Below are 15,477 nucleotides of genomic sequence, written 5' to 3'. Positions count from 1 at the left end.
CCTCAGCATCACTTAAAAAGAGAGACAGAAAGAGATACCTATCTATCCATATTTATCTTTTTTTAGTTTCCTCCTCATTCCATAAGGAGAATATATGTCATGAGCTCTAATTTATGGCTAAAAGTGAACTGAAGATAAAAATGAATGACTGGGGCTAGGGTTGTGGCTTAGTGGTAAAAGTGCCTGTGTAGTGCATGTGAAGCACTGGGTTTGATCCTCAGCACCACATAAAAAATAAATCAATAAAATGAAGTTATTAAAAAAAGACTTATTTCTATACTAGTCCATCTAAAGATATAGTTATAATTTAAGTACGGTTTACTGCCTCTAAACATATTTCCTTTTGCAAATTGTGTTAAACTTCTTACTTACTTGTCCTGTTGCCCTTTATGATCAGAATATCTTGTCTGAAGAAAGGAGAAAAATAATATATAGAAATTTCATATTTCCTTCTTAATATCCAAAGTAACAGTATGGAATATTTGATGTAAAAATAAAACTAAAAAAAAAAAAATCATTCAGAATTGTTACAATGATGCTTTCCCCCACTCCTCCCTTCCTTTCTACCTACTTTCTTTTCTTCTCCCTTTTTAAAAAAATTTTTTTTAGTTGTTGATGGACCTTTCTTTTATTTATTTTTATGTGGTGCCGAGAATTGAACCCAGTGCCTCACATGTGCTAGGCAACCACGCTCTACCACTGAGCTACAGCCCTAGCCCTCTTTTCCCTTTCTTCTGTACTGGGGGTTGAATGCAGGGGCATCTTACCAGAGAGATATATTCCCAGTCTTTCTTATCTATCTATCTATCTATCTATCTATCTATCTATCTATCTATCTATTGGTGCTGGTGATCAAGCCCAGAGCCTCGTACATGCTAGGCAAGCACTCTACCACTGAAATATATCCTCAGTCCTCTTTTTATTTTGAGACAAGTTCTCACTAAATTGTTGAGAGCCTTGCTAAATTGCTGAGGTTGGCCTTGAATTTGTAATCCTCCTGCCTCAGTTTCCTTAGTTGCTGGGATTACAGGCATGTGCCACCCCATGCTCAACTCTTTTCCTTTTTCTTACATTATTGATGGCCAATTAATATCTTATGGAATCCCCAAATCTCTTTCCAAGAGTGAGCTTTGATAGGGTATTAAAACATCTGAATAAGAAATACATGAATGAGACTTAAAAAAAAAAAAAAACTTGTGATAAATATCACTACAGAACACAATCTTTTAAGTTAAGAGGAGGCATAAATTAAAATCCATATGAAGTCACCCAAAAAGATGAAATTCTTGGGATTATATTAAATAATTAACAATCCTAAACAACTCTATCTCAGCAAGAAATACAGAAAAATATGTAATATCTCTTTTGCAAGCGTGTCCTTTGTTAATCTCAGAGTCAGTTTTTATGTAAATTCTACACATTATTGCCCAAAGAATCATATTATTTTGATTCCCATAAAAAGAGAATGATACTTGCCTTCTAGGATCAAGCACAAAATGGTACAAAATGTTTTAAAAACTCTAAGTTATACAAATATAAAATATGAATAAGGAGACAAAAGAGATGAAAAGGCTCTCAGTTAAGTTTAAAGGCTCAGCAGTTACAGTCAAAGCCCAAATTTAAGTGGGTGACTTTGTCTTGATAATCAGTATCAGATATTTTAGAACATCATACATCTTGGAATTGGGAAGAACAGGGAGAGGTTCTTAATTCTATAGCTTAAATTATGTTTTCCTATTGTCAAAATAGGATTTAGGCCTCCCAATTTATTTTCTTTTGTACAATAGTAAATCATTCTTTGCAGTTATATGTCAGGATAAAATAAAAAACAATACAAATGTTCTTTTTGTTTTTCAACAGTTGAAAAGTTAAATAAAAAAACCTGACAAACGAGTCCTTCTGGTACATTTGCCCAGTCACAATGGCAATAATTACTTATAAGATTCATTATTCATATCATGAAATCAGGAAACTAAAAAGGTAAAACCAGATAGCAACCTAAATTAGACTTTTAATCCTTTAATTTAAATAAAATGCATTAGGACTAACTCAATTTAAGAGGAGCAATTTCTTCATCTATAGGCAATAAGTGAAAACTATACTGACTTATTGTAACTTTTAGAACTTTTTGCTTCACTGAAAATTTTTTACCAGTTTAAAAAAGCTTTTATTTCTAATCTCCCATTGCTAATAAATGATGATGATTTATAGCTGATAGAGGATCATCAGTAGCTTGAAAAAGCACAGCATTAACATACTTTATAATTAAAAGTTTTATTCAGTCTGATTTATCATTTTTTTCTATATATGAGTAGTGGCATTGTTTGAAAAAATGTAACTGGCAAGTCCAAGGATATTATTAACAGTAGTGTTCATAATGGATTCCTAAGTGTCCATTAAGTCATAGAATAAATGAATAGAATTATATAAATATAATGAAACACTGCATCACAGTGAACCAGATTAAATTGTATACTACAATATGGGTGAGTCTCACAAACATACTGACTGAAAGAATATATATTATTAACCTAATAATATAGTTTAAAAATAGGCAAAACTAAGTACATACATTAAAACTACAGGGAGGTGGGCAACATGTGATTAGGGAAGGAAGAAGGCACAAGAGGAGACTGTTCTACTGGTAGTTACATGAGTTACATATTTAAAATATTCATTGTTCATGAGGCAATAACATTTGTATTAAAACTCTCACCAAAACTTAGCAAGACCCTGTCTCAAAATAAAAAATAAAAATAAAGGGCTGGGGATGCAGCTCACTGGTAAAGCGGGGGTGTGTGGGGGGGTGGGATACCCAAAAAACAAAATACCTCTTACCAAAAGCAACAATGATAAATAGGTTCCTGATTTCAACAGGAAATAAATCTATTTTATTTCAGTCAGGCTGGTATTAAATTTTCTCAGTTGAGGTCGGTAATTAAACCAAGATAATACCTAATTTTAAATATGCCTGAAAGGTTAGAGTTTTCAAAGTATTTTTAAGTGAAGGACTATGCAACTAACTATAGGTTCAGAAACAAAAAACTATTAGTATAAGGAAATTCTTCTCAAGCTCCTTTCTTTTTTTTAGTTGTTTTTTTATATGGGGTGCTGAGAATCAAACCCAGTTCCTCACACATGCGAGGCAAGTGATCTACCTACCACTGAGCCACAACCTAAGCACCCCCCCATGCTCCTTTCTATCTCTAACAACCTTTTCCTCTCCCATTCCCTACACAAAAGTAACAACTATCCTAACAACTATATTCATCCTTTCCTTGCTTTTCTTTGTAGTTTTACAACCTAAACATATAATACCAAACATTATAGTTTTTTTAATTTCATATAAATGGAATTATTCACTAAGTATTCTTTTATGTCTGATTTCCTTTACTGAACATTGTGTGAGAAACATAGATATTGTATAACAAATGTTCACTTTCATTCTGTATGGAAAACATATTTATAGGTCAGTGCAGTGGTATATATCTATACTTCCAACTACTCAGGAGGCTGAGGCAGGAGAGTCACAAGGCCAGTCTCAGCAACCTAGTGTGTCAAAATAAGAATTAAAAATAGCTAAGGAGGGCTGGGGTTGTAGCTCAGTGGTAAAGCATTTGACTAGCACGGGTGAGGCACTGGGTTCAATCCTTAGCGCCACATAAAAATAAATAAAATAAAGGTTAAATTCGTAAAAAAAAAAAAAAAAAAAAAAGGGCTGAGGATGTAGCTCAGTGGTAAAGTAACTATCCAGCATGTGTGAGGTCCTGGGTTCAAGTCCCAGTATTGTTTATTTCTATCCATTCTACTGTTGATGGATTTTTAAGTTACCTATTTTAAAAAATATGTACCTTTTGTTTTCCTAGCTAGAAGCAAATTTCTTGTGGTCAAGGACTTTATATTATATTATATATATATATTTTAAATATTTTTGTAGGTGTTGATAGATCTTTATTTTATTCATACCCCCAGTTACCACCCCCAGCTTTACTTTAGTATTTTGAATAATGATAAGCACATAATGGGTATCTTCAATTACATTAAATATTAATTAAGCGAGATGAGTATAAAGTAACTAAATTGGAAATCAATTTAATATATCTAAAGATATAGTTACACAACCGGCATTGTAACTAGTACTACTTAAACAAATCAGAAGGTTTGACCCCTCTTATTCATTTATACTTAAGTGTTTATCACCTCTGTTGGATGTGGTGGTGCACACCTCTAAACCCAGTAACTCAAAGGACTGAGAAAGGATGATCACAAGTTCGAGACCAGTCTCAGGAAATTAATGAGGTCCTAAACAGCTTAGCGAGATCCTGTCTTGAAATAAACATAAAAAGGGTTGGGGATGTGGCTCAGTGGTAAAGCAACCCTAGGTTCACTCCTCAGTGCCAAAAAAAAAAAAAAAAAATCATCTCTTAGTCTTGCTAAGCCAAATGCAAGCTAAAATTTTTTCAACTGTCTACAAAGATAGCTCAGCTGGTAGAGTGCTTGCCTCGCAAGCACAAGGCCCTGAGTTCGATCCCCAGTACCGCAAAAAAAAATAAAATAATAAAATAAATAAATAAAAATAAATAAAATTAGAGCCATTTAAATAGTGGTTAATTATTATCTGCCCATTTTGTTTAATAAATCACCAATATATTAAATAATCGCTATGGTCAATAATAAGTATAAAGTCTAAGAAACAAGGGTATTCCCAAGTCAAGAGATAAACGTAAACATGTCAAAATATATTCTACTGTCAGGTATATACAAAAAGAACAAGTACAGTTTTTTTAAAAAAGAAATAAATGTAAGGACTGGGGTTGTGGCTCAGTGGTAAGGCACTTGCCTAGCATGTGTGGGGCACTGGTTTGATTCTCAGCACCACATATAAATAAATAAAATAAAGGTTCATTGACAACTAAAAAAAAAATTAAAAAACAGAAAGAAATGTAAAAAAGAGCTGTTACTAGACGTATGTAGCATTTTCTAGTTAAGAACAATTATTGAAGCCAAATTTAGTATTTTTCTATGTAAAGTAACATTTTAATTTTTTATAAATTTTCAAAAGTGAGGTCAATAATAAATACACCCATATTTACGGTATTTACTCAAAATTTTCTTGGAAAGGAAAAAATGTTTAAAATATTACACCAAATGCTTCATGAGGGAAGAGTGATGGGAAAACATAGTAAGGAAAACATGGTAAAAAGTTAAATTACAAATGGAGGTCGGTACTAGAATTAAAGCCAGGAAAATTATTTTTTTAAATTTCTTCAATTGTTGACTTAACTTCTAAAGATCCACAGAAGAGAATGAAAAATACTTCCACTATAAAAAAACCTACTAGTCACTTATTTTTGTAAGATATCTAATCATACATGTTCCTTGTCTTTTCATTTAGAAAATTTTCTCCCCAGAGTTCAGAAAGATTTCAGCCAGGGCATGGTGGCACACACCAGTAATCCCAGAAACCTAGAAGGCTCCAGTGGTAAACTGCCCCATACAAAAAAGGGATGTGTAGGGAGGTCCCCCCTCCAACAAAAGAAGAATGTGTGGGTTCTCTTTCTTATTTTAATAAGAGGTTATTATTTCACCAGCAAACTGACTTTTAAAAGTACAAGTACAAAACTTTTTTTTTTTTTTTTTTTTTTTTTTTGTGGTGCTGGGGATTTGAACCCAGGGCCTTGGCCTTGCGAGGCAAGCACTCTACCGACTGAGCTATATCCCCAGCCCACAAGTACAAAACTTTACACTGTATTATCCTCTCCTGTATCTTCTATAATTTTGCAATTAAATTATACTTCAAGTAATTATACTTCTGTATTTTACTCTCCAACTACAGCAGTCATCAACCTACATTCCTTCCTTTCCAAGATGGCTAGAGTTTATTTCTAAGGCCAATTTAGTGAAAACATTAACAAAAATATTACATCAGATTACTTCCTAGCACATTCTAATATTTCAATCTTTGATACAGCCTAGCAAATTTAACTGCATTACCTCTTTATCTTTTAGTCCCAGGAGCAATACTTCTTCCATAAGGGTGAGGCGAATATCCTTAGAGTCTCCAGAATCTTCGTTATCTGGAATCCTCTCTTGGTTATTATCTTCCTCACTTTCTACCTTCTTTTCAGAGTTCTTGTTTATTTCAGTGCGACGGGTCCGGTGAGTTAATGTAGTCATTCTCACTTGTTTCTGGAGGGAATAATGAAAAATATCCAAATATGTGCTTACGTAAATAAATAGATATTCATATACACATACTAAAAATGTATATGAATAAGAAATATTTATAAACTTATAAAGTAATGACCAGAGTAATTGGGTATAAAAACAGTATCTTTTTCAAGACTACAACAGCTTAGACTACACAGATGGCAATGACAAGAGATCAAATCAGAAATTCTGAAGTCTGTGGAAATGATCATCTTTTAAATGTGCTTATTTCTTATGTATAACCTATAACTCAGGAGTGAATGTCCATTGTTACTCTTCTTCCATAAGATGGATTCCCACATTACATAAGTCAAAAACAGCAAAAAAACTTAAGCATTCAGCACCAAAATGAACACAATAATTTAGGTAATATCTGAAAACATTCAATGATACTATATTATAAAACACAAATAAACTGAAAGTAAAAAATAAGAAAAAGGGACTGGAGTTGTGGCTCAGTGGTAGAACGCCTGCCTGGCATATATGAGACCCTGGTTCAGTACTCCTCACCACATGTAAATAAATAACATAAAAGGTCCATTGACAACTAAAAAAAAAATAGAAATATGTGTTTTAATCTAAACTAAAAAAAAAATAGAAATATGTGTTTTAATTTCATGCACTTACTTTGGAGATCACTAGGCTAGAGAATTAACACTCAGGAAATCATGTACAATAATTTCACATAGTCAGTACACTGAGTATGTCTAGCCCTGGTTAACCATCCTAAGAATACACAAATAGCTGCTAACAAAAAAACACTAGCAATCCCAGCAGCTTGGGAGGCTGAGGCAGGAGGATCTCGAGTTCAAAGCCAACCTCAGCAAAAACAAGGCACTAAGCAACTCGGTGAGACCCTGTCTCTATATAAAATAGAAAATAGGGCTGGGGATGTGGCTCAACGGTCAAGTGCCCCTCAGTTCAGTCCCCAGTACCAAAACCAAAACAAAAACAAAGAAAGAAACAAAACCCAAAACACTAGCAAAAATGTTTATAAAGAGGCTGGAGTTGTGGTTCAGTGGCAGAGTACTTGCCTAGCATATGAGGCACTGGGTTTGATTCTCAGCACCATATATAAATAAATGAATAAAATAAAGGTCTATCAATATCTTAAAAAATATTTTTAAAATGTTTAAAAAGATTAGCAAATTCTTTCTCATTTACAAAAAAAGAGGGGTTGGGAGATAGCTCAATGTTAGAGAATACACTAAGTTAGCAAGCTCAAGACCCTAGACTCAATCCCCAGCATTGGAAAAAAAAAAAAAAAATCAAAGCCCATGCCTTTTTTTTTTTTTTTTTTTAATACCTTGCACTATAGTTGCTTAAGAATTTCAAATCATTTGTGGCAAAGTTTAGTCTATTTTATTTTATACAAATCTAGATTTCAGTTTTTAAGATGACATACAATAAATATTTTAAATCAGGCATTACAAGAAAGTATCTTTCAGATCAAAAGAAAAAATAGTATTTAAGAATTGTTCTGACTAGATCTGGTTCTATCTTCTAGTAATATTTCCCAATACTCTTAATATGTATTGCTGTCAATCTTTTCTCAAATATATCTTATGCTTTATTTCTGCCTCTGCTCCTTTGTCTTGCTGGGATTCTAAACCTTTTCCCTCTCTATATATTTTACCCATTCTTCAAAGGCCTACTGAAGACCCACCAGGAAGTCTTAAGTGAATCTATCTCCATTACCCATATGCCCCATGGCCAGAATTGTTCTTTCCCTCCTCTGTACTTTCACAGAACTTTATTTATACTTACTTCCTTTAAAGTATTTAATATAGTCTTTCTTTTGGTATGGCTGTCTCTCAACTGTAAACTTCTCGAGGGCAGGAATAATGTCTTCTTGTGTTTTTACATTCTCCATAGCAACTAGCACAAAGTCTTTAACGTTGTAACTGCTCAATAAATATATACTGATTAAAACGAATACTCAGAAATCCATGAGAACATTTAAAATAGAAATACAAATGAAGTGACTTACAAAAGATTCTTTGTATAAGAGTATATTTCAAATACAATCTTTGATGGGAGGTGAGAAGAGTAAAGAAGGAAGAGAACCATGAAATAAATGCTTTAGGGCACTTACTCTATCTGGCACTGAATTGGGATTATTAGTTCCTAACCCAATCCAAGAAACTTTAAACCTTCAGGGAAGAAAAATAAAGGGGAATTTTCTTTGAGGAATCAATTTTCCTTGAACATTTACGAGTTAAAAATCCTATATGAAAAAACAAATGGCCAAGAATAAATAAATGAATAAATATTTAAAACCATCCTTTCCCAATAAAATAAAATGAAAAAAATATTGACGTTAAGAAATATAATTTTCCCGTTGCTTACCTGATGTTACTCCTGGGTTACAGTTGGACGCAGGCTGCAGCTTGTGCTCTATTTCAGGAGGACACCTGTTTCCCCCACCCCACCCCCGTCCTACTAGGTGAAAAACTTCTCAGCCACGCAGAGAGCACAAACTTCCTGATCCTTCGATGCAGAAAGGGAATAACACATCAGCTTCCTCGGGATTACTAGGCAACCTACCTTGGTGTTTCTTCATTGGACCAATCAGAAACCATTAAGGTTGAGTCCAGCCAATTGGAGCTTACGAGGGGAGGCTCTCCCCAGGCTATTGTTGCGATCCAGACAAACATCACCAAAAGGAGGCAGGTTTGGGTTCAACCTGACAGCTGGTCAATCCAATGAAGGAACTTTGGTAGAACAGAGGAAAGAGAGCTGCGCTCCCCACAACCCCTAATGCGGCCAATGAAAGCTCCAGTGAGCTAACAAGAGCTGCCAATCGTAAAAGGTTTCTGTTGGTCATTTTCAATGTAGCAGGTGTGTTAGTGTAGCAGCGTATACTGGGACAATTGGATGAACAGCGTTGGTATCCAAGCAATAAAGCTAAAACCAAGTAAAACATTTTAAAATTGGTTGTTTCTGATATCTTAACCCTAACCTGACTGTCCAGAAAAACCAGATTTGAGTCGCCTTGTAGACATTTGTTTTACATTTAACAGGATGGGTACATTCCTACCATCGCTTATATATCAAAATTCCCTACACGGTGCTTGTTACTGACAAGCCCATAGCTAATCAATGTTTTTGGAATATGGCCGCTGAAATTACACTAGTCTAACAGACCTAACTCTTCCTTTTCTAAGGGAAAGGAAATTGCAAGGCTGGAACTAGGTCCCAGATTTCTCATTAAAAAACAGTCTTTCACACTACTACTCAAAAGTTCTATGAAGTGTGATCGACTCTTGCAAAATAATATCTACCGAAATGATCTCAAAATTAGTACATAAAGTAATTTCTAATTAAATAAAAATTGGAGCCATGAAAGAGCCTACGTACTGAGCAACATTTTATTTATGCTGGTAAAAATATAAGTCTTTAAAAACAAGTCATCTTTTTTGTTCTGTAGTAAAAAAATGTAAAAAAAAAATACGTAAAGTACCAAATTTTAAATTGTACATTATATATTATCATGTTAATACACTACATCAAAGTATTGAAGAACACTGTTTAAATAACAACACAATGACAGTTGGTTAAATGGTATAGTTTTTAACATACATAAAAAGTGAATCCCTACAAAATTTTAATATGAAAATAAACATTATTTGCTTCAAAAAATGGCTTCAGAGGCTTAACAGTTAATAAATATTTAAAGACAGTGTCCACTAACATGGAAGATAGATCAATATTGAGTAGATAAAAAACAGAAAAGTTACAACATTTGTACTTTTTGGTTTTATTCAAAAGTTCTCTTGAATTTATCTCAGGTTTACTAAGATTAAGGACCACAATACAATAGTTGGCTAGAACTTCATTTGAGTAAATGAACTTCTGAGAACTACATATAAATGTTCAGAGGTAGGAAAAATACACCTTAAAATACTAATATAGTGTCTTTTAATTTAAATGTTGAGAAGAATTTTGCAAATGTGTAGAAGAAAAATAATTTTTACATATGTTCCTTTGGTTCACTAAATTTCCTCCTTTTTGGCACTGACTCTTGACTGGAAGAATCAAAGTGATGGAGAACCTGTCAAAAGAAAACAACTACTTAGAATACTTTCCAGTTTAAATGTCTTTATCTTTTGTTATGTCTCTAAAAAAAAAAAACCTACCATACCTACCATAACTGTATAAGGATACCTAGGCTCTTTAAAAGTAAGGTAAAATTTATTACTGACATATGTACATCTTTTTTCAGGGGGTTGGCTCCTAGGGATTGACAGTGTCTCTGAGCAGCTCAGGAGGCTGAGGCAGGAGGATGGCAAGTTCAAAGCCAGCCTCAGCAAAACTGAGGCGCTAATAAGCAACTCAGTGAGACCCTGTCTCTAAATAAAATACAAAATAGGCCTGGGGATGTGGCTCAGTGGTTGAGTGCCCCTGAGTTCAATCCCCACTAACCCCTGCCCACCAAAAAAGACAGGTTCTCTCTAAGTTGCTTAGGGCCTTGCAAAGTTGCTGAGGTTATCCTCAAACTTGGGATCCTACTGCCCTAGCCTTTCAAGTTGCTGATATTACAGGCAATTGCCATGGTGCCTGGCTCATATGTACATCTTCTGATGGCTGCTGAAAGTATATACTTTCAAAATATAAGATCTTCATTAGGGTTGTCATAGAGGTTAGAAGATAAATATAACATTATAGTCTCAAAACAAACATTTTGGGGTGATGAGAAGGGAAAATATTTTAATTTACAAATAGAAAAACATTCTACCTTGGTACTTATGTAAGATTTAAATCATGTCTTGATTTTCTGGTACTTAGCAGTGCCTGCTAGAAATTAGACATTCAATATATTTTTGTGTGTGTGTGTGTGTATGTGGTGCTTAAAATTGAACCCAGGAACTCCAAGCAAATACTCTGTCATTGAGCTACATACATACCCTGGCCCTAGTGCACCCTTTTAAGGTGAACTAGGGAATTACTAATAAGAGTCCCCAAGTTATTACAGTTTGATTTTGATGGGAAAGGTTGAACTGACTATGCATAACAAATTTGATTATGATTTTGCAAAAAAATTACTTAATACATTTGGAAAAACTGAAGAACCAAATATATTGATCGTCAGGTTATTCCATTTCATTCTTAAGTTACGTAAGTAATAGAATATTTTTGATATTACCTTTTTTGAGTGTGTGGTACTGGAGACTGAACCCAGTGGTGCTTTTACCACTGAGTCACATCCCCAGTCCTTTTTATTTTTTAGATAGGTTTTCAGTAAGTTGCCGAGGTCTCATTAGGTTGCTAAGACTGGTCTCTAACTTGTGATACTCCTACCTCAAGTCTCCTGAGTTGCTGGGATTATAGGCATGTGCCACTCACTGTACCCAGCCTTTAATATTAGCCTAATTTTAACATTTGATTTTTAAAAAATAGTCTTGGGCCTGCTAGGCAAGTGTTCTACCACTGAGCTACATCTCCAGCCCCTTTAGTTGTCTAATTTTAACCTACTAATACTACTAAAATTTTTAGTTGAAAAAATATTAACAAGTATCTCAAAAAAGACAAATACATTATGTGATTTGGTAAAATAAGGTTCTGAATATGCACAACTATATATAATATAGATCAAAAAAAGTTTTCGTTCTCCAGAGATAATATAAGATGCTATATTTTTGTATCTTTTCTTGTTTCTAGTTTAGTTTTGGCCTCTAGAAAGCTCAGATGAAATTTATGGTCCAATTTCAGTTCCATATAAACAACATGACCTGGATATTCTTATGTCATTTTTTCAATCTATTAACATTTTTCCTGATACAAATTTTTACTTATTTTATAAATTCCTCTAATAACTTTAGAGGAATTCATGGAATGATTTACATGGAAAATATTAATAAACTGACATTGCATCTTATTTGATTATATATATATATGTGTGCATGTATATATATATATATTTTTTTTTTTTCATACTGGTGATTGAACCCAGATGTGCTTTATCACTGAGCTACATTCCCATCCCTTTTTATTTTTTATTTTGAGACGGGTCTCTAAGTTGCTTAGGGCTTCACTAAGTTGCTGAGGTTGGCTTTGAACTTGTGATCCTCCTGCCTCTCTCTGCCTGAGTCACCATTATTGGCTTGCATCTTATTTTAAAATCACCTCATTTTTATAACAAAATATTCTTTTTTTTTTTTTTTTTGCGGTGCTGGGGATTTGAACCCAGGGCCTTGTGCTTGGGAGGCAAGCACTCTACTGACTGAGCTATATCCCCAGCTCCAACAAAATATTCTTGAACAAGATTTGAATATCAAATCTCTGAGGTATATTCAGTGATATGACTGAATTTATTATTTTAATCTATAGTCGTAATATTTTGATAGTTGGCATTTTATTCAACATAGGTTGAATTTTATTCAAAATAGGTATGAACATTACCATAAGACTTACTGTTTTCCCAGATTCAGGTTGACTTCTTTTCCGATTTTCTTTAGATTTTACTGGTTGATTTCCATTTGTCTCCACAAAGATAGAGTAATTATTAATTGGTTATTTCTCAAAGAACAACCAAAAGTTTGATTTTTTTCAACTTTATGTGACTACATGCAGTTTTTTAAAAAACAGCTTTATTGAGATGTAATTAAGATACTATGATTCACCTATTTAAAAGTATACAATTAAGTGATTTTAAGTGTATCCAATTGTGCAAAAGTATCACAATTTTAGAATACTTTCATCATCCCCAAAAGAAGTCCTAATATCCTTCAGTTATTACTCTTCTATTCCTCTATCCTCCCACCAGCCCTAAGACTCTGTCTTAACAGCTTTCCCAATTGTGACTTTCATGTGAATGGAATCAGATGAAATGTGAACTTTTGTGAATGGTTTCCTTCAACTGGCATGATATAATCAAGGTTCATCCAAGTTATTGCATGTATGAGTATTTCATTTCTTTTTATGACTGAATAACATTTCTTTGTATGGATTTAAGATAATTCATTTTATCCATTCATCTGCTGATGAACACTTAAGATTTTTAGTACCTTTCAGCTATTGTGAATAATACTGGTACATAGTTATTAAAGTAAATACTAAATTATTAACTGACATAATACTATTCTCTAAAAGGACATATTTTCTCATGCCTGAAATGCTCTTTCCAATGATAACCTCCTTTATATATATATATATATATTATCAAATATTTTCATTTCTTGACATTTCCTAACCCCAATTCAGCCATGATTCTCAAGATCACAAGTATCCTAAGACTTCATCTCCAAAAACATGGAATTTCAGATATGAATTTATGTCCACAAAGTGTAAAATGCTTGCCTCTCCTTATATCCTAGTAAAGGATATTCATCCTAAATGGAAGTGGGCGAGGAAGAACATTTTGTTGTTGGAAGTAGAAATTCTTGGCATTTTTTTGTTTCTTGCTTTCAATAGCATACTATTTTGAATGTTTGCCTTCTGCCAATTCTAACTTCCTATTGAAAATGTGGGGGAACAAAGACCCCTAAAAAGGGCACCATAATCAGTGGTGTTCTGGTAAAGGTTTAACCACCAACTGTGCCAGAAACAAACCCTGAGGCATTTGCTGATTTCCATTTAGTCAGTACTTCCACCATGTCCAATTTCAAGCTAGCAACATGATATTACCAAATGAGGAGTTGGGAAAAAATGTTCTAGCACACCATTGATAGGGAGAGCAATTTGTTCCCTAATTTTGGATATACTATTTCATATTTTACAAAATGCTTTTTCTTTACCCTTAAGCTTTGTGAGTAACTTAAAGGTATAAAATTTAAATTCAAATATGCATTTTTTTAAAATGGGGTTTTACTAAGTTGCCTAGGCTGAACTCAAACTCACAATTCTACTGCTTATCCTCCTGAGTAGCTGGATTTAGACATACATGCACTTACAGTACCTAGTTCAAATGTATTCCTATTTAGTATAATTTAAACACAATACTAAAATAAAACTGATTTGTTTTGCTTAAGAACATGAGAACCATTTTGTACAAAATATATATGTATATATGATGTATATATACATATATATTTATATATGTGTATATATAATAATTTGTAATGTCATTAAAAATACAATCAATTTACAAGACAGAACATGGGAACATTATGGTATTCTAGGAAATTCCCTTGGGATAGTCTGAATAAAAGTATCACTCTCAAAGCTTTTCTTGGATTTACCTCTCTAATGAACCTTCAGTAAAATTAACTATTCTTTCCTTTGTGCTTCTATGTAGCCTATTAAGACTTCTATAATAGTACTATATCATTTCTTATTTGCTCAGTTACCAAACTTTCTGCTAAAATTATGAACTATGTGTTAACCAGGTTATATCCTGTACATCTAGTGAAGTACCTGCCATATAATAGGTACTTAATAAATATTCCAATAAATGAAACAGTAAAATAAACTCATATATGGGGGAAATTACAAGGTTACAATGGAAAACAAACCTAAAACCTAACAAGGTATTTACCATTTAAAAAAAAATATTTTTAGTTGTTGATGGACCTTTATTTATTTATATATGGTGCTGAGAACTGAACCCAGTGCCTCACACATGCTAGGCAACCCCAATCCTTACCACTTTATTCTGAAAGACTTTTCCACTTCTTGTTTTGCTTTCAGATACATCAAGTTCAGATGTTTTACTAACTAACTGCTCAACCTAGAAAAATAAATTACATAAAATTATATAACATAACATAACAAAATGCTTCCATATCATAATAAATAAAATGGGGTCTAAAATTCAATCACATAAAATTTAGGGTCTTATTATATTAAGTTAATGAAAATCAATAATTTTGACTTGGCTCATACTGTCACAAAGAGCACAAAAGTAGTTAGTAAAACTGATGCTGTGCACAACTGACAATTCACTGAACTGCGACAGTTCAAATGATTGCCAGGTGCTACCCTTCCTGAAAATATGAACTTTAGCTCACTCCAATTTGAGAAAGGAGCTAGACAGAGGAATGTGGATAATTAATCATCAATCCATTATTTCCGAGTTCATATAAATCCATTATTTCAGAATTTCACTGTATTTTACATGGAAAAGAAAATTAAACATGTTCTGCTCCAAAGCAAAAAAAAAAAAAAAAGTATTTTACAGTACATTTGTAAATACAAAGGAGGGTGGAATTTATAATTGCATAAGATTCTACCTAGCTCTGAAATTCTGAGATTCTATGAATAGTATTAAGGTTTATTTAAACAAATTCATGTAACAGCCTCAAAAATTTTCAGCATATAACAGGCAGT

At 33.2% G+C, this 15,477-nt stretch overlaps 2 protein-coding genes across 4 annotated transcripts in view; both read right to left on the bottom strand.

Moving 5' to 3' along the window:
- The window catches only part of Golph3l (golgi phosphoprotein 3 like), a 37,308-nt gene extending 28,592 nt beyond the window's left edge, over positions 1 to 8,716 (bottom strand). Inside the window, exons 1-3 of one of the 3 annotated variants that reach the window (XM_047528569.1) lie at positions 8,560 to 8,715; positions 7,978 to 8,114; positions 5,995 to 6,189 (exon numbers count right to left, since the gene is read on the bottom strand). In XM_047528569.1, coding sequence (XP_047384525.1) covers positions 5,995 to 6,177 — 183 coding nt within the window. In that variant the 5' untranslated portion in view covers positions 6,178 to 6,189; positions 7,978 to 8,114; positions 8,560 to 8,715. Of the gene's footprint in view, positions 1 to 5,994; positions 6,190 to 7,977; positions 8,115 to 8,559 lie in introns of those variants that run through there. The other 2 variants (XM_047528561.1, XM_047528556.1) reach the window with 2 other exon arrangements.
- A 1,306-nt stretch (positions 8,717 to 10,022) lies between these two features.
- Hormad1 (HORMA domain containing 1) overlaps positions 10,023 to 15,477 on the bottom strand; it is a 29,545-nt gene continuing 24,090 nt past the window's right edge. The window contains exons 13-15 of the mRNA XM_047517885.1: positions 14,795 to 14,878; positions 12,625 to 12,693; positions 10,023 to 10,264 (exon numbers count right to left, since the gene is read on the bottom strand). Coding sequence (XP_047373841.1) covers positions 10,184 to 10,264; positions 12,625 to 12,693; positions 14,795 to 14,878 — 234 coding nt within the window. The 3' untranslated portion in view covers positions 10,023 to 10,183. The remainder of the gene's footprint in view (positions 10,265 to 12,624; positions 12,694 to 14,794; positions 14,879 to 15,477) is intronic.

Source organism: Sciurus carolinensis, chromosome 1, assembly GCF_902686445.1.
Source record: "Sciurus carolinensis chromosome 1, mSciCar1.2, whole genome shotgun sequence".
Lineage (NCBI taxonomy): Eukaryota > Metazoa > Chordata > Mammalia > Rodentia > Sciuridae > Sciurus > Sciurus carolinensis.
Note: the sequence above shows the minus strand (reverse complement) of the source record. Positions and strands in the feature narration are given on the sequence as shown.